General features: G+C 35.5%; 1 protein-coding gene across 12 annotated transcripts in view; it reads left to right on the plus strand.

Moving 5' to 3' along the window:
• The window catches only part of CPEB2 (cytoplasmic polyadenylation element binding protein 2), a 71,159-nt gene that overhangs the window by 18,846 nt on the left and 32,566 nt on the right, over nucleotides 1-19,747 (plus strand). For all 12 annotated transcript variants that reach the window (XR_007137583.1, XM_047799376.1, XM_047799378.1 and 9 more), the window contains one exon: nucleotides 13,635-13,685. Coding sequence is in view for 11 of the 12 variants with exons in the window: in XM_047799376.1 (XP_047655332.1) it covers nucleotides 13,635-13,685 (51 nt within the window). In the remaining variant the exon portion in view is untranslated. The remainder of the gene's footprint in view (nucleotides 1-13,634; nucleotides 13,686-19,747) is intronic.

Raw genomic sequence — 19,747 nt, forward strand, 5'->3', positions numbered from 1 at the left:
TCCTAAAATAATAATTTAAAAAAAAACTCTGCTTATTTTAAGGAAAATAACCCCTGAGAAAATAAGGAATGACTTCTGTAAGGTGCTCTGTGGTCCTCGTAATCCAATTAAATTCTTGCTTCTTTTCTTGAAGACATTTTCATTTCCCTCTGATTCTCTTCACATGCCTTACTGTAAAATTGAAGTATAAAGTCACAAAGTAACATATAGGTTTCTAAAGGTCTGGTGTGAGAACTACATTTTGGAACTTGAACTTCTAAGCTGGACAGAGGTTCTCAAACCCAGAGAAGATGTTTAACATGAAGGTTGCAGGGCTTGCTCCTAGAGATTGTGCATTGCAGGCTTTGTAAAGAGCACACCTAGAGAAACGCTCCTATAGGAGAACAAGATCAAAGAGATCTGTCAAGAATTGTAAAAATTTGAATAGCATCTGTTAAAATACAGCAGAATGAAAACTAAAACTGATACCATTCGCATCTGCGAAGTCAAAGTTGTTCCGTGGCTCCTCTCACCCCTCGCTGATTCCCTCTGACAGAGAGAGGTATGCTCTTCTCTGAACCAGTTTTGCTGTTCTTTAGCCACTTGTGTTTCCTGGAGTCAAAACTTGCACAAGTGCCAGAAAAAATTATTGATGGAAGTCATTTTATTAGAAAATCTTCAAAAAAAGATAATTGAGAATGGATTGCTCTGTATGCTTTGTTTGTTTTTGCTTTTTAGGGCTGCACTTGCAGCATGTGGGAGTTCCCAGGCTAGGGTTGGAATCAGAGCTGCAGCTGCCAGCCTGTGCCACAGCCACAGCAACACAGGATCCAGCCATGTCTGTGACCTGCACCATAGCTCACAGTAAGGCCAGATCCTTAACCCACTGAGCAAGGCCAAGGATCAAACTGGCATCCTTATGGTTACCGGTCCCGTTCGTTACTACAGAGCCACAGCAGGAACTCCTGCTTTCAGTTTTTAAATAAAATGTTTCCTTTTATTTTAAAAAGGAGTAAGTAGAATTTACATATTATTTCCCTTTTACTTCATTGATTCTTTCTCCTGTAGGTCACTGGCCTTTGATAAAGAAAAATCATTAACTTTGGAATAACTTATATTTATTATATAGAAGCCATATGATTTTATTAAATGTATTCTGACTTTAAGAGATAATCACTTTGTGATATACCTGATACATTTATCCCTCAACTACTCGGAATTTATTTCATCTTAAGGAAAGGACAGTTTACAAGAGTTTTTAAGTTCTGTCATTAGAAGTATCTGCAGATTGAAGAGGAAATTTCAAAAACATAATTATACACGTTCTTATTTTAGAAAACTTATTGGAAATATTGCTATCATGGATAACGATTTTAAAGTTTTATTTCTTTTTAGGTATTTGTCTTAATTAGCAAAAATATTACTAAATTTAAAACGTAGTTGAATTGTTGTTTCTTCCAAGCATCTTTGAATATGCATCTAAATGATTTGAGTTACAACAGACTGAGATTTCTTTTTTTTCGCCTTATTTTTTTTAATTTTATTGAAGTCTAGTTGATTTATAATGTGTTAGTTTCTGCTGTACAGCAGAGTGATTCAGTTATACATATATACATATCCACCGCCATGTCAGTTATCACAGATATGTGATAGTGTGCATGTGCCGATCCCAAACTCCAAGGGTATCCCTCCCTCCACCTTTCCCCTTTGATAACCCTAAGTTTGTTTTTGAAGTCTGTGAGTCTGTTTCTGTTTTATAAATAAGTTTATTTGTGTCATTTTTTCAGATTCCACATATAAATGATATCATATGATGTTTGTCTTTCTCTGTCTGACTTCGCTTAGTATGAGAATCTCTAGTTCCATCCAGAGTGCTGCAAATGGCATTATTTCATGCTTTTTTGTGGCTAGGTATTGTTCCACTGTGTATATGTACCACTTTTCTTTATCCGTTTCTCTGTTAATACACATTTAGGTTGCTTCCATGTCTTAGCTATTGTAAGTAGTGCTACAGTGAACATTGGAGTGCATGTATCTTTTTAAATTATGGTTTTCTCCAGATATATGCCTAGGAGTTGTACTGCTGATAGTTCTGCATTTAGTTCTGTAAGGAAACCTTCATACTGTTCTCCATAGTGGTTGTGCCAGTTTACATTCCCACCAGCAGTGTGGGAGGGCCCTGTTTTCTCCACACCCTTTCTACCATTTATTGTTTGTGTGATTTCTTTTTAAAAAACTAATACCCATCATGCAGAAATGACCATGAAATTCCTTAAAATCACATTTATTTATTCTGAGCACACTTTTGTTTATTAGTGGCCTGTTATTCACCACAAAGCATCTCCTAGAACTTTAAATATGGGCTTATAACTCTGACACTGAAAATAAAAAAACAGCAAAAAGTATTTTTTGTATAGAATTTGCAGTGATAAAAACAAGTACATAGGATAATAAGGCTTATGAATTTTAGCTGCTTTATGGTATTTGAAGAGTATCTGAGAACCTCTAATGAAGGTTTTCCTTCAGAGTATAGGACTTTGTTCTTTTGAAATGTTTATTATTACAAAAAGTAGTATTCATTCACCAAAAGAAGTTTGGAAAAATGTTTTAAAATTATCAACAGTTCCACAAGCTAAAATAACCATGTTTGATATTTTTGGTGTATAATTTTTCTAACCTTTTCTTTTTAAATATATCAGCTTACGATATTTGAGATATTTAAAAGTTTACCTCCTTCCAACCTGGTTAACTTTTTAAAACTTAATTTAAAAAAATACGTATATATATATATGTATATATAGGTTAGAAAGTTAAATAATGCCATGAGGCAGAAGTCTTCTCCCCCATTCTTCTCTGTCTACTTCTGATTCCTCTTCCTTAGATGTAGCCACTTTCAACTTTATTTTCACCAGTTCTTCATGTAACTATTTATAAGTAATAGGCTTATGCTTTGTATTTCCTACCTTTTAGGTAGTATTTGTTGACTGTCTACTTTGGCTTACCCATACCCCCAATGTTTTCCCCGCTCTGTCCTCTCAAAACTATTTTAGGACAATTTTTGTTTAAATCAGAGGGTATATTAATTACTATGATAATGCAAATATTATTAATAGATGAATTTCATATGTTATGTACTATGGCATTTTCTTTTTCGTATAGCTTTCTTCTTCTTGAAATTGGTCATTGTCTCTTTTGGTTTGTTTGTGGAATTTTCTAAGTACTTATCACTGATTCATCCCAAAATATATTTATAGACTTCTGAAGCTTCTCAGTACATGTAAAAACATCAGATAATCATCTAGATTAATTTTTTTTTTCCTGGTGTTGTACCCCTGTAGCCTGCCATAACTTCCATATTGGGACTTCCTAATCCCAGGAATTCCTTCTTCCTTTGGAAATCATGTCCTGATCTCCATGTGCTTGTTTGTTTGTTTGTTTTGTTGTTGTTCTTTTTAATGGCTGCATCTGCGGCATATGGAAATTCCCAAGCCAGGGATTGAATCCGAGCTGCAGCTTCAACCTTTGCTGCAAGTGCAGCAATGCAAGTTTCTTTAACCCACTGTGCCGGCCTGAGGTAGAACTCTCACCTCTGCAGAGATTCAAGCTGCTGCAGTTGGATTCTTAACCCACTGTGCCACAGCAGGAACTCCTCCATATACGTTTGTTTTATTGGGCCTGTCTTACAGTACCTTCCTTCAGAGGGGATATAAATTTTGAGACCCATATGTATGAAACATGTTTACTCTGTATTAGATGATTGAATGGTATGGAATTTTATGTTAGTAATTTAGAATATTGAAGGTAATGCTGTTCTAAAACCTATACATTTGTATGATTAATTGCCTTTTTTATTTTTAAATTTTGCTTTTTGTACTGGAAGCCTTTTAGAATATTTTCAAGCTTATAGTTCTCAAATTTCATGATAATGAACTATGGGTCTTCTAGTGTATGGTGGTGGGGAGGCTTTACCAACCTGTCTTCTTCCCCTTTCCTTCCTTCCTTCCTTCCTTCCACTGAATTGATTTATTTCCTGAGCTTCATATTCATTGGCACCCTCCTAATTCAGAGATTAATTTCCTGCAGTTCTTGGAACGTTTTGGTATTTTTTTGATCATTTCTTCCCTTCTATTTTTTTATATTACCTCTTTTTTTTTAATTCTTTTCCTGAAATATTAAACCTCCTATACTAATTTGCTTTTCTAATTTCCATTGCTTTATCTGTTTTGTTTTTGGAAAGCTTCCTCATCTCTTATTTTCAACCCTTCTAATGATTTCTTTTTTGTTTCAAATTTTTTCTCTAAATAACTTTTAAAGACCTTCTTTTTAAAATTCTCAGAACTTTCCTATTGTGTGTCTTTGATTCTATTTCTTTGGGTGCTTATCTTTAAACACTCTATTATAGTGTTTGAAGATTATTCTTCCAGTTCCTTGTATTGTCTGTGCTTCTTCAAGTTCCTCTTTTCTATTTGTTTGATTTTATTCTTTTTTTCCCTCATGCTGGAGACTTTCATCAAATATCTTATGATCCTTTGCTGACCCTTCATTTTTAAACATACAGAGATGGAGATTGGAAACTCTGTGTATGTAGTTGGGGTTTATAATCTAGTAAGCATTACTGTAAACCAGTCTGGTGGAACTGTCACAATATGTGTATTCAGGTCTTTTCTTTTGGTCTGGGAAATTGCCCTGGATGTATGTCTTCCATTCTTCTGCCTGGGAGCTGTAGGCCTGGCTCATAGCCTTCTTAAAAAAGCCACAAAGGGGCTGCGTGTCTCTCTGGTTCATGAAAAACCAGCAGGCAATCATCAGTCTTCCTGTTTTGAGTTCTACCCCATATCTACTCTCAGTGATAGCCAGAGCTGCTTATTTATGGAGCTTTCTAGGCTTCTGCCATGGTAAGTGGCTTGTTTCTAGATAATCTTCTCCATGAGCACATCAGTTTTGCTTTCAGTGCCTCCAGTGATTTCTGGTCCCCAAAGTCAGCTGCCACTCAACCATTCATGTTCACAGCTTCCAAACATGTTGATAGGATTCTTCTGTCATCCTGTCCAGTCTCTTTGTCCTAATGAGGGTTGTGCCTCTTTAAAATTTGTATGCTCAGATGGCCAACAAACACATGAAAAAATGCTCAACATCGCTGGTTATAAGAGAAATGCAAATCAAAACTACCATGAGATATCACCTCACACCAGTCAGAATGGCCATCATTAATAAATCCACAAATAACAAGTGCTGGAGGGCGTGTGGAGAAAAGGGAACCCTCCTACACTGTTGGTGGGAATGTAAACTGGTACAGCCACTATGGAGAACAGTTTGGAGATACCTTAGAAATCTATACATAGAACTTCCATATGACCCTGCAATCCCACTCTTGGGCATCTATCCGGACAAAACTCTACTTAAAAGAGACACGTGTACCCGCATGTTCATTGCAGCACTATTCACAATAGCCAGGACATGGAAACAACCCAAATGTCCATCGACAGAGGATTGGATTCGGAAGATGTGGTATATATACACAATGGAATACTACTCAGCCATAGAAAAGAATGACATAATGCCATTTGTAGCAACATGGATGGAGCTAGAGAATCTCATACTGAGTGAAATGAGCCAGAAAGACAAAGACAAATACCATATGATATCACTTATAACTGGAATCTAATATCCAGCACAAATGAACATCTCCTCAGAAAAGAAAATCATGGACTTGGAGAAGAGACTTGTGGCTGCCTGATGGGAGGGGGAGGGAGTGGGAGGGATTGGGAGCTTGGGCTTATCAGACACAACTTAGAATAGATTTACAAGGAGATCCTGCTGAATAGCATTGAGAACTTTGTCTAGATACTCATGTTGCAACAGAAGAAAGGGTGGGGGAAAAATGTAATTGTAATGTATACATGTAAGGATAACCTGACCCCCTTGCTGTACAGTGGGAAAAAAAAAAAAATTTGTATGCTGTTATTTTAGGGGTTTTGGAAAGCAGCAGAGGTGAGCACATGTATTCTGTCCTCCATGCTAATTGGAAGTCTCTATAATCCCTTATCTCCTTGGCGAAGCCTCCCTAACACTCCTAGTCAATGGTAGGTTAATTTGGTAAAGATTGTTAAAGAACCATATTTGTTTTTCAGGGGAGCACCTTTATGATTTATTTTATATTCAGTCAGTTTTTTTTTTTTTTCAGTGTATGTATCACTTCACATGATAGTGTGTCATGGGAGCAATGACCACCTCCCATTTTTGCTTTATCTGGAATCAGTGTCTATTTTAGTGCCAAGCAAATAGAAGGGTCTCAGCAAATTATTGGGTGAATGATTAAACACATTTCTACAGTAATTTATTTTTATCAATATTCATTTAGAACTTTTAAAAATTATTTATGTGCACGTAAAATAGTTTGTATAACCATTGCCCAACATTTGGACATTTAGGTATTTCAGTTTTTAAATAAAAATCAGTGACTTTTTCTAGTTTGTTTCCGTAGAATAGATGTAATACATTTGTTTTGGGGGCTCTAGACATATATTGCCTACTATTTTTAAATTTCATGCCAGTTATACTGCCAGTGGTATGTTCAAGTGCCCATTTGCTGTTCTTAATATTATTTTCATTAATAAAAACTCTTTTACAATTTAAAGTTTTGTGATCAGTAGTGCAACTTGATTTTAACATTGATTGCATATATCAATTAGTACTAGGTTTATTGCAATAACCTACTGATAATACCTTATCTTATCAGATGATTAATGATGTAAGTTTAGCCTTTTGTTGTTTTTGTCTTTCACATGATTATACTTTACTTGAAATAAACTTTTTGATATTCTGTGTTCCTTGATGTTTCTTAAAATATTTTGTAGTATTAATTGGATAAAAGTTTTTTAAAGTTATAAATAATTATTAGGTGAAAAAGTTGTGAAGGGATTCTGATTTAAGAGTGAGTAGTTAACTAGATTAATTTTCCTGGAAATTTAATTAGATTGATGTCTTTTATTAGATGGAGGGAAGGAATGATTCTGTTGCTTTCTTGAGATCTGGATCTAAGGGTCTTTTCTACATTTGTATGATCTTATTCTTAGGCTTTTATGAGGCATGCATTGAGATTTGGGAGTGAGGTCAGGAATGACTGTCCTGCCCATTGGATCTGAGCAGAGATTGGAGTTATTCAAGGTTGGTAATGACCACATTCTGAGTGGATTTTACCAGGCTTCCTATGAACCATTTTTTTTCTCTAACTGGATTTCAAAGTAAAGGTGAAATGTAGATAATGAAAAAAATACAAGACAATCTACCAAACCAGTGGGAGCAATGCTTTATTTAAAGCACAAGAAAAGGAAGTATTAGATCTTTTCATTTAAGGGTGTGTGTGTGTGTGTGTGTGTGTGTGTGTTTAACATATGAATACAATATATAACATACCATACATATCATTTATTGAGCACTTGGTTTATGTCAAGCACTGCCTAAGGACTCTACATGTATGTATTAACTTATTTAGTTCTCACAGCTAAAGGTAGGTATTTACCTTTATTTTACAGTTGGATGTCGGTGGTGGCTTAATAATAGTAATTGTCCAAGTTTCAGTGCTAGTAGGTGGTGAAATTTAATAGCTCTTGAGTTTCTGCTTTTAACCACTTCACTGTACTGCCTCTCTTATTAATTGGTTTTATTATTCTAACTCCAACTCTTTATAATTCTAATAAGTGATTTATTTTTTTTTCTATGAAAAGGAGTTGACAGAGTGTGTGGCATTGTTCTTTAGCATTTTTCTCATCGCTAATGAGGAATAGGTTGGCATCATTAACCATGACTGTTGGGGCTTTAGAGATTCATTTTTTGGATGCATTTATGAATTTGGGGTTAATAGATGCAAACTGTTGCCTTTGTATTGGATAAGCAGTGAAATCCTGCTGCATAGCACTGGGAACTATAGCTAGTCACTTATGATGGAGCATGATAATGTGAGAAAAAGAATGTATATATGTATGTGTGACTGGGTCACCTTGCTCTACAATAAAAAATTGACAGAACACTATAAACCAGCCATAATGGAAAAAATAAAAATCATTTAAAATAAAAAAGGAAACAGTTGGGGAGAAGGGGAAAAATTAATCTTAGCAAAGAGCGGAAAGTAACACTTATCTTCTTCCCTCCTCTCTTCATATTTAAAGGGTTTAGAAGTGAACTGATAACAGCTTGTTCTGTGATTTTTTTTTTTCCCACTGACTGAGAGCATGTCCTTTCTATGCCCCACATACAAACATATACTAAGGTGTGTGCTTCAGATGAGCTCATTGTTCACATGAGTAGATGAGATATTTCAATCATCCATTTAACAAATATTTGAGAGTCTGTTATATACTGAGCTGTGTTTTAGATGCTAGAGTTATAGTAGGGAATAAAAAAAGACAAAGTCCTGTTTTAGTGACAGATAAAGATAGAAATCAGTACTCTGAAGGGGAAAAAAATCAGTACTCTGAAAGGGAATAGAGAAAGAAAGAAGCTGTTCCTTTGGACAGGATGGTCTCTGTGATGGCATCTCTTAGAGACCTAAATGAAGTGAGGTGCAGGCTTTGATCACATCTAGGCAAATGCATTTCAAACAGAAGAAAGAGGGAATAGACTGATCCTGAAATGGGAGTACGCCTGGCATGTGTGAGTAATAGCCAAGGCTAGTGTTGTTGGAATGGTAGAGGACAAGGAGCTACAAAACAAAGTGTGGGAGAGTTTTAAGCAGTAGAGCAACATGAGCTGACTTGGGCTTTAAAAGGATCAAACAAGTTACTGAACGGAGGCTAGACTCGTAGGTTATTCTATCAGCAGAGAGATAGGGAGCACTTGGACTCAGGAGACAGCAGAGCTGGTAAAGAGCAATCAGGTTGGGCTCTGTGAATCACCGAACAATTAACAGATTGAAACACAGATCAAATAGAGTGGAGAGGAAAGATAACCCAAGGTTTCAGTATGAGCAAACTAATGGGAGAAAGTGCTATCTACTGATCCGGGGAAATACAGGGTTGGGGTAGAGAGGTTGCCGTTAGAGACAGAAACATGCAGGTCATCTGCTTAGAGGTGATGTGTGAATATTGGCAGTAGGTAATATCACCTAGGGAGGCAGTGTGGAAAGAGAAGTCCAAGGACTGAACACTGGGGCTTTAACATTTGAAGGTTGAGAAGAGGAAGAGAATACAGCAAAGGAAACTTAAGGAGTGGCAGCTGATAGAGGAGAACCAAGATAGTATGGAATTTGGGAAAGGAAATAAAATGATACTTCACCAAATGGAGATCTCCTTGTTACCTGGAGATTTTTACCTTGAGAATACACAAACATTAAGAGATGCTGGGGAAGTGATTGCTTCATTTTATCACTTCTAATTTGTATTTCTGTAATTTTAAAAGTATGTTTAAACCCAAGGAAAAATGAGAAATATTACTTTTATCACTATTTTATAAGTTCTTATTAGTAGTAGTAGGTAATTAGTTTGGAGGAAGTACTCACATTTTGAAATATATATCAATGATGCATATTTTTTTCAATGTATATATGTGTGATATATATGTGAATGGTCTTTAATATTGGCTTAGCTTGTTGCAGGTCTTTACTGCTTTGTTGAGATTCTAGTAACTGGTCATCTGTCTTTACAGTTGATAAGCAGTATACAGTTTTCATATTTCTCTGTTTTTTGGTGCTCTAATAGAAACATCTAAAATGACTAACATGAATTATTTTTATATATATACTATGTATATTATTTAAACCAGAATAGACTAAGACAATTTTTAAGATACTTTACTCTAGTTATTCACTGACACCTAAGACTATGTAGTTTTCAAAATTATTTATTTTAAATTTTATAGTATTGTAATGTAAAAGAAAAAGTACCAAGAGATAGTATATACTCATTACTTTATACTCATTGCTTATAGATATGTTAAAACCATCATTAAATTATTATACTTTATCATATTTTCACAATAACCATAGCCCAGTTACCTAAAGTCAGTTTGCTTAAACTCATTACTAGAGGACTTTATTTATAAGGTTAGCTTCTTCTGGTTTAACAGAAAACTCATAAGCAACGTGAACAAAATAGAAGTTTTTTTCTTTTACATAAATGTAACACTCCTAGAAGTGATATTGTGAGTTACGTAGACCTAGAGTCTTCCTGTCTTGTTCTGCTATCCTTCATACCCAGCTTATGCCCTGTGATCCAAGATGGCTGTTTCACTTGAGCCATTGCATCTGTATTTCAGCAAGCGGGGAAAAAATGAAAGGGAAAATCTTCCCTTTTAAGGATAATTCCCAGAAACATCATATACCAATTTTGTTTCACATCCCATTGGCCAGATCTTAAGACAAACATGTGCACTTAACTATAAGGAAGGCTGGGGAATTTACTTTTTTCTCTGGGTGGTCCTGTGTCTGCCCATTTCTGTGTCCAAGTATTGACAGGAACAGGTGTTAGTCTACAGTCTGTGCCACAGGCCTCTTAGACAACAGGGAGAAATTGGTTTTATAGCAGTGTGGCTTTTTTCTTTTTCTTTTCTATATTAAAATATAAATTGTCTCATATATACTAATTCTGTGACTTTTTTTTTAATGGATGAATTTCCCTTAAAACCAACCATGCATACTCTTCTCCAGATTATGTCGTTAGCTACAAAGGCATTATAGCATAGTGTAGAACTAATATGCCTGGATCGAATCCTGCCAATGCCACCTGCAAGTGGTATAACCTTGGGTAAGCTATTCAACCTTTTGTGGCAAAAAGATAATAGTACCTTATCACAGGATTGTTATGAGGGCAAATAATTGGTTGTAAAGAACGTAGAAAAGTTCCTGGCACATCATAAGCCCTCTGATGTTAGTTGTTGCTATCAGTTGAGAGGTTCTTAATGAAAGTAGTTTTAATACTGTCTTGTGTAAGATATAACTGTAGAAGTTAAATTGTAAAAATGTCTTAGTATTTCCCTGTGGTAGAGGAAAAGTAATTGGGGAGTTCCCATCGTGGCGCAGTGGTTAACGAATCCGACTAGGAACCATGAGGTGGCGGGTTCGGTCCCTGCCCTTGCTCAGTGGGTTAATGATCCGGCGTTGCCCTGAGCTGTGGTGTAGGTTGCAGACGCGGCTCGGATCCCGAGTTGCTGTGGCTCTGGTGTAGGCTGGTGGCTACAGCTCCGATTCGACCCCTAGCCTGGGAACCTCCATATGCCGCGGGAGCGGCCCGAGAAATAGCAACAACAACAACAACAAAAGACAAAAGGACAAAAGACAAAAAAAAAAGTAATTGGATAATTTTTACAAGACCAGTGCTCTAACCCCTGAGCTATAGGGCCTCACTGGATGATTTTTAACTCTCTCTAAATTTGCATATTTCATTTTGGAGTATTTTAATAGTTATATTGAGAGATAGTCCTCTGGAGATTTATATTTCAAAACATTTACAAATATATACATATATCTATTTGCAAATAGATGTCTCTCTTTTGAACTTTCCACATGAGGTGTGCCTTTTAAGTCCATTCAGAGCCAAGAAGTCAAAAGACTGTTAGTAATGAAAATATCTTGTTACCTGTGCTTGGAATAAATAACATGGACAGTGAACCTATTAGAGGGTAATTTTGTGGCAATTGAAAGTTGAGTGTCGTTGGAAGAGGAACTAGGCTTAAGGCTTTACTTAGCTTACTTTTCTTGGCGGTCTTGCTTGAATCCCTGGGCTTGGTTAGCTCCTTTGTGGTTTTTTTATATAACATATTGTACAGTGACTCTTCATACTTGGCAGAGTTTATTGAAATTGCGTATTTATGTCTATCCCTCCTACCACGTCATAAGCAGAGGCTGTATCTCACTCTTATTTGTATCCTCAGCATCCTGCACTATCAGTAGTATATAAGACTTACTGAACTTGTTGAAGTGAACAGAGCAATGCAGGTTGCCACTTTTGTAGGGATTTTGATTTTCAGTCTCAAGTAAGAAATGACAGTGATTTCTTTCATGACCTTAAATTGTTCTCTAAGTTTGGTCATCTGCAACAAGATGTTTAGAAATAGGCATATTTCCAAAATAAACCATGATTCTTCAAAGTAATGTTCCATGCTGTTGAAGTCTTGTTTAAGAAAGCTCTGTCTACTTCCTAACACTTTCTGTCTTGTACCTTTTTTACTGTTCTCCTGTTTCTCACTCCATACCAAAGTATCACAAGAATAAACTTATTTGTGTTTTTAGAGTATGAAAACTTTATCTAAGAGGTCATTTAGTTAATGTCATGCTGCATGAAACTCAGGAGTAGATAATGAGATGGAAAATTGTCCTTTGAAGAACAGAAATGTCTGATTTGTTTAACCATGTTGAGTCTGAAAACAAAATGTGCTGTAGTTAAATTAGAAATCAGGGGAAGTGCATGTACATGTACTTATATCTATTTTAATGTCAAGTTGGATTATTTTGCTCTGGTAGATGATCATATTCTTTAACTTCATAATCAAAAGCCAATAGAAAATCTCTGTTTTGTATGAGATATTTGTGTATAATAAAGGACCTTTACAGTATTAAAGTACTTGCTGTAGGTAGTAAAGGTGATGAAGTTAATCTGACTCCTTACTAACCTTGTCAGATCCATGCCGATGTTTATTGGTCACCCTCTGGTGTCAATGCATTACACCCTGTCATGGTGTCTTTTTAAAAGGCTGTGCTAAAAGTTGCTAAGATGCAATCTCAGGGATACTTAATTTTTAGACGTTTTCTAAGTGCATTTTAATGTACCTTTCTGGTAGTTTATTGGGGACTCAAGCAGTAAAGGAAAATCTTGTATTTTAATGACCACTACATGTCACTGTTGGCATTTAATGAAGTAAGTGTTAAGATGTAAAACTGATGGGTAAGTCACAGTTTTTCACACACCTTTTTTCTCTTCCACAGCAGCATTCAGTACCGTTGTCCATTATGCGTTTTAGTAAAGGCAAAACTCTTTAATGAAGAATAACTCAAAAGAAAGCTTTAATATTTTCATTTTTGGTATTTTTATGTCATTTATGAACTTTGAACAAGTTAAATTTCCAATGTCATTTGTAATAAAACTTTTAAGAGGTTTTTATTAAAACTTCTTTATTTAAGTACAGTTTATACAGTCATTGAATACAGTGCCCAAGTTGTGGGTTTTTGCTGCTTATTTTTTATTTTAATATTTTGGTTGTTTTTTATTGAAGAACATAAGTTTCGTTCCTTCACCTTGTATTTTTGGGAAAAGAAATCTGTAGAGAGAATTACAGACTGCTTTGAAAATATTTTTTAAAACTTCACATCCTATAATAAGTTTGAAAGACTAGGATACCTATATTGCTTTCATATTTAAAAAAACAAGTAGGCTTTATTCTATAAGCATTGCTCCCAGATCACACTGTGCTCTTAGAATCTAAGAACTGAAGTAAACTGCTTTTTGTTTTCAATTTTTGAAGCTAATTTAAGAACTAAATTTAACTGTTGTTTTTGTTTTCAGCTTTCAAAGATTTAGTTAATACACTTTGAGCTAAACATTAATTTTTTATTCTATAAGAACTCTACTGTGTTCAGTAATTTTCTCCTTGCTACTCTGCTTCCCTTTTTTTACTTTTCAAATAGCTCCATAATTTTCAAACTTCCCTTTCCTGTCTTTTTGAAGGTCGATTGAGCTATCCACACCCAGGAACTGACAATCTGTTGATGTTAAATGGTAAGTTTTAAAAAATTATTTTATATTTCTAATTGATTTCTCTAAACCTTCACCATACACACAAGTTAATCATTTTATAAGTATAAAAATAAAGCCACAACTTTTCCTTATACAGAAAGCAGAATTAGGCGTTTGAGTGTATTCTCACTGGCAAAACAGTCATTGACGTGTATTTGTGACGGTATGATTTAATTCGGTGATCATGACTTTGCAGACAGTCCTGAGTTTGAGTATCTGCTTTCCGGTTGATCGTATTACCTTGATCAAGTAACTTATGTGAGCTTTAGTTTCTCATCTGTGAAATGGGAATAACAGCCTCAAGGTTCATTATGAGAATTAAGTGAGATGATGTTTGCAAAGTGCATAGAGCTTGTTACTTAGTATAGCACTTGTGTTTATGTTCACCTGAGGAATATGCTAATGATTCTATAAATACGGTAGTCACACTAACCTTACTCTAGCTAGAAAAGTTACATAGTGAATTTTACTCTGGTGAAAAATGAATTTTCATTAGTTTTCTTTCTTTTGGACAAACATTGTATTCAGAGTCACAATACCTAGCACATCCATGGCTGTGGAAAATGCAGAGGATTAAACCATCCCTCACAAAAGTACAAAGAAGAATAAAGAAGAAATGGTAGAGAAAGTATAGGACTTACTTCAAAATGCGTAACTGTGTCACTAGAATGTCTTAGTACCTCTTTGTCAACTAAAGCTTTATTGAAAAAAGATGGCAATGAAGTTAAGGAGCAAAGGCTGAAAAAACAGCTGGTGCAAAGCTAGACCATGTGAACTCTAGTGTTACCCAAAAAGTGATATTAAGTAAAGATGAAAAGAAGGGAATAAAGTCTAGGCTACTTTATAGGAGATTGTCAAAGTAGATAGGATTTTGGAATTAGAAAAATATTGAAGAGACAAAGCATTAAGTGCGGTGATTGACTGGTTCATTCACCATTTGACTCTTCTATGTGAGTTGATGAGTTGCCCATGGCACACCAGCCTAGTGTAAGCCTTGGATCATCTGTTCATGAGGATCCTCAAGGTAGGGTAGCCAGGGAACTAACAGTGGGCCCAGACCGTGCACTCCAGGCTGAGACCATTTCAAACTAGACCTTACAGTGGACCAGGAGTCCATATTTACCAATTCAGGAATCACAGTGTTTAGGTAGGACTGACTGGAAAGGCACTAGAAATTGCATTCCAAGACTTAATTCAACGTTTTTTCTATCATAGAATTAAAAAGCAATGTCATTTAAGTAACTGATCTCTGAACTCTAAATCTTTGACTAAAAATTATGGTGTTGATATTGAGTTTACCAAACAAAAGAGATCATAAGCGTCATTGTTCCCATGGCTGGATTTATAAAATAATGATAGCTTTAGGTTTTTTGTACACACACACACACACTCACACACCTCCTGAATTTCCTTAAATTCTAATCTTATGGACCATTCATGTGATAAGCAAAGATTATTCACATTTCTATTTTAACTTATAAAAAAGCAATTCAATGGAAAATTTTGAATTTGCATGTTTCACATATTCTGTTAAGTTCCATCTGAAGAAAGTACTGTATGAGATAATTAGTTGGATAATTCACAGATGCTCTTAGACTGCTGACTACATAGTAAACTCAGATGAATCAGAGGTATATTGTAATCACAATAGAATGCTTCGGTCCTGTGTGAGCAAAGAGCTTAGTAGCCATAGTGTTTTTATAGCTTATACTTTTGGCTAAACTGAGCATTATTAAATTGATTTCATCAGCTGCCTTAAAGCCCTTATAAATAATCTAGATGTTAGGTTGAAAGGATTTCATCATATAGTAGACATAAGTATGTTTTATTGCAGTGAAGAGTTGCATCTTGTGGACAAATGTGTTTTTTTTCTTTTTGTTATTAGCATGTGAGCATTCTTCACTATCTACCACTTTAGGGCTGTAGTACATACTCAGTACTATAAGGCATCCTGGAAATTCTGAACTTCTGGCAAATGACTAGGGGAGAAAAATGATAATGAAACTAGGACATGGAAATATGTTTACACAAGTAGAAACAGTTTGATCCCAAAAGAGAAGAAATATTTTGCTCATTTGGGATCATTGGTTAAGAGGAAAAGCAGTAGCAGAAAATTGGGTGTATTTGCAGGGTGAGGAGGTATTTGAGTATTAAAGATTTAGATTATTTTGTAGACGTCAGGTTATTGGAGGGAGAAGTGAGAATTGAGTGATGTCAATACCAAACCCTCTGCCTATCCTAAATTACTGTCGGATGTTAGTGACTGACTAAAGGAATCTTGGTGTCTCAGTACGTGGACCTTTAAAATTTCACTTTTCAGTATGTCACAGATTTATTTAGTTAGGCAGTTGACTCAGTTTTATCACTTACTGGCTTTGAAAATCAAGATTGATGATAAATTATACATCAGGTTTTGTGTGTGTGGTGGTTTAATAGTAGTTGCTGGGGGTTGGTTGGTACCACAGTCTCTGGAACCAGGTTATCTGAGTTTATACCCAAGTTTGCTGTTTCTAGCTATGTGATCTTGGGAAGCTTACCTAACTTCCCTTTGACTGAGAGTCCTGATGTGTTTAAGAGAGACAGTGTGCTGCCTGCCTCAGGGGTGTTTGTGAGAAGTGAGTGAATTCATTCACCTAAAGGAGAACAGTTCCTAAAAGTAAAAGCCAGTAATGGCAGTGGGTGATGAACAGTGACACAAGTGATGTTGACAGAGTAAAAACTGTGTTCTCTGGACAGAGGACATAATCTGTGTGGAGAATATAAAATTGAGAGAAGACATAACTGGTATTTTCAACTATTGGAAGGATGTTACAGTGAAGAAGGAAGGTTTGTTTTATATTATTTCAGAAAGTCAAACTAGAACCATTTGGAGGAAGCAATACAGGGACAAAGTTGGAGTCAAGAAAAGTAAAATGACTTCTCAAGCAGTGTTTCGTAAAGTGTGGTATGCTTGCCCCTTGTGGTACCCAAGATGGTTTTTGATGATGCACAAGTATCATCAAAATAAATTAAAATAAATGACCATTATAGTTTAAGAACATGCCTTGGAAAATACAGAAATCCGTGATGTTACAGTGGTGCCAGGCTTGATTTGAGTCCATACAAAAATAACATATGAATATTAGTATAGTTGTTGTAAAGATAAGGCAAACACTGTAAAGGTTTTGTGATTCTACCTTCCTGGTTAATTAGCCTTATGGCTAAACATGTAAGTGTTCCTTTCAGTAACGGGTAAACAGGGAGTGGAATAAAGGTCAGGAAGTTGGTCAAACTAGGTAAAGCTACAAAGTATAGCTGGCAAACCATTTAACTCTGAGCCTGTTTACTACGATACAGAAAAAAATATAATCTCATACCTGTATGCCTCCTGAAGTTGTTGGATTTTTTTTTTAATTTTAACAATTGAAAATACTTCAGAAATAAAACTGCAAATAGGCTCATACTTCTGAACAGACTTTTTCCCAATTCAGTTAGAAATGCATTGAAATGACTAGTGAACACTGCCACTATTGAATAGTCCAGATATTGTGTAAGGGTCCAAATTTAACATCCAGAAGTGCTTGAGGGAAGTCACAAAAAGTAGGAATGGTTTTGCTCTCTGATGTTGAAATAACAGCTTTAATTTCAAAGTGTATACATTTCCAAGTGTATTATCAATAGTAAAAAATAAAATACAAAATAAAAATTTAAGAAACACCCTGTTTCCCTTAGTGGTGAGGAGCAATACAAAATGATGTTTGAGTATTTCTTTCTATTACTGTGGAGATTACTATACTCTCTTTACGTGTCTCCCAAGGAAAATCACTTCCATTTTTATTTCAAAAGGGGAACAGATAGAGCAGTTACATAGGGGAAGTATTAGCAAGCTGGTTTGAAATTCACATTTGTTGTGATTAGCCACGTACAGCCATGTGTGTAATCAAGAGCTTGCTCTACTTTGGGGGGGGGGGAGTTATATGTATCTTTTAATTAGGAAAATTTACTCAGTAATGAAATCATGTTCGTATATTAGGTCATGAAAATAGGAAACTTGAATATGCAATCGGTTATTTTTTTATGCTGACGGAAGTGAAGTGGATAACAGCAGATTCATTTTAGATCTTGAAAAGGATTATGATTTGGGGGTGTATTTCTTTCCTTGGTTTTGGCTTTTTTAGAGCGAAAAATAAGAATGGCTTTAGTCTCACACCAAGAGAACTTTAACTTTTAAATATTTCTAGATGATCTGGTATATTTAGCTGTCCTTTCCTCCAGCTGCAGGAATTCAGGCAGCACAACTATAGAGTCAATACATAAGGGCACAAGGATCCTAAGGAGAACGTTAGAATCATTGTATTTCTTTTTAAGTGGCTATGGGTTAGAACCTAAATAAGGTCATTGGCAACCCAGGACCAAACTGTAAAGTCACTCACATAGGAAAGGTCTTAAGACTTTTCTCACACCCTTCTTATTTTCTTCATTTAAAACAAAGAAATACGTGTATGTGTGTGTGTGTATAATATATATTTTAACACACATACATATATATGTATATATTTATACATATATGTTAACTAGTCAGTTCCTCAATTTTTTATAATGCTTTATAAATTTATGTACCTGAAAGTTAATGTTCTAAATACAGTGTTTTAATACAACAAATTGTTTGCTTTTTTCCTAAATTATATTCTGAATGAGTTGGTGGGGGCATATTGTTTAAAGAAGTCTATTTAATTAGAACATATTAAATACTGGACATTTAATGATTTTTTTTCTCACTGAGGATTTCTGATAATTCTCATTCAGAATTATAATGGAATGTATCCCTGAAATTCAGATAGGAATATTGGTAGAAAAGTGAGTATACACACCACTATTTGGCGTAGTGGTAGCAGATTTGTTATTTCTCTGACAGGGAATAGGAGATGTTTCACATGGTTTAGCTTCATCTGCAGTCAGTTCTATTTTTGGTAATGTACAGACTTGGAATCTGAGAGTTATCCAAAAAAATAAGTGGAATAGCTCTTTACAGGATTCTAAAATTCCTCAGGTATGAGATAGTTGGAGGAATTTTCTAAATTACATCTTCAAGCCTAGGAATGAGATGAAGCCTAAGATGCTGTGAACATTTGTACATATTTTCACTATTTTAGTGTTGAGTAACCTCAGCTAAGAATGTAACAGCTAAGACATAAACTGGTTAAGATGCTAGCTTCCTCAATAGGTCATGAATTATATTGCATATTGTTACTTGATCATAATTCATAAATTGACTGTAAATTTGATGAAAACAATTTCATTTGCTCTGTAAATCTTTGACCCTCTATAGCCATGAATGAAATTCCCCAAAGCAAATTTATACTGGATTAAATGCCATTAGATCAGGCCTAAGGATAAGCAGAAAGACCAACTCCTGAGACTTACTACGAAGTGTTTTGGGGCCTCCAGACCATTTCCATGCTTAATACAACTATTAGGACTTCAGGGGGAGTTCCCATTGTGGCTCAGAGGGTTAAAAACCCAATTAGTATCCGTGAGGATGCGGGTTCCATCCCTGGTCTTGCTCAGTGGGTTAAGGATCCAGGGTTGCCTCCAGCTGTGGTGTAGGTCGCAGACACAGCTTGGATTCCAAATTGCTGTGGCTGTGTCATAGGCCAGCAGCTGCAGCTCTGATTTGACAGTAGCCCGGGAACTTTTATATGCCACATACATGTGCAGCCCTAAAAAGAAAAAAGAAAGAAAGAAAAAGACTTCAGAGAATTTTCTATAGCCTATTCTTGATAGTTCCTTTTGAAATTCTTACTGCCTGATTTTTCTATCTCTTTGAGACCTTGTTTTTCTTTCCTATTTTTTTTTTTTTTTTTTTACACCCACAACACATGGAGGTTCTACGCCACAGCCACAGCAACTCGGGTTCTATGCTGGGTTCTTAACCCACTGAGCCACAATGGAACTCCACATCATCTTTTATATAAAATAACTTCATTTGCTTCCATGCCATTCTACTGTCTTTAGTTTTATCATCTACTGCAGACTTTATCTGTCCATGAGCTCTAGTTACCTCA

This window comes from Phacochoerus africanus, chromosome 10, assembly GCF_016906955.1.
Source record: "Phacochoerus africanus isolate WHEZ1 chromosome 10, ROS_Pafr_v1, whole genome shotgun sequence".
Taxonomy (NCBI): Eukaryota; Metazoa; Chordata; class Mammalia; order Artiodactyla; family Suidae; genus Phacochoerus; species Phacochoerus africanus.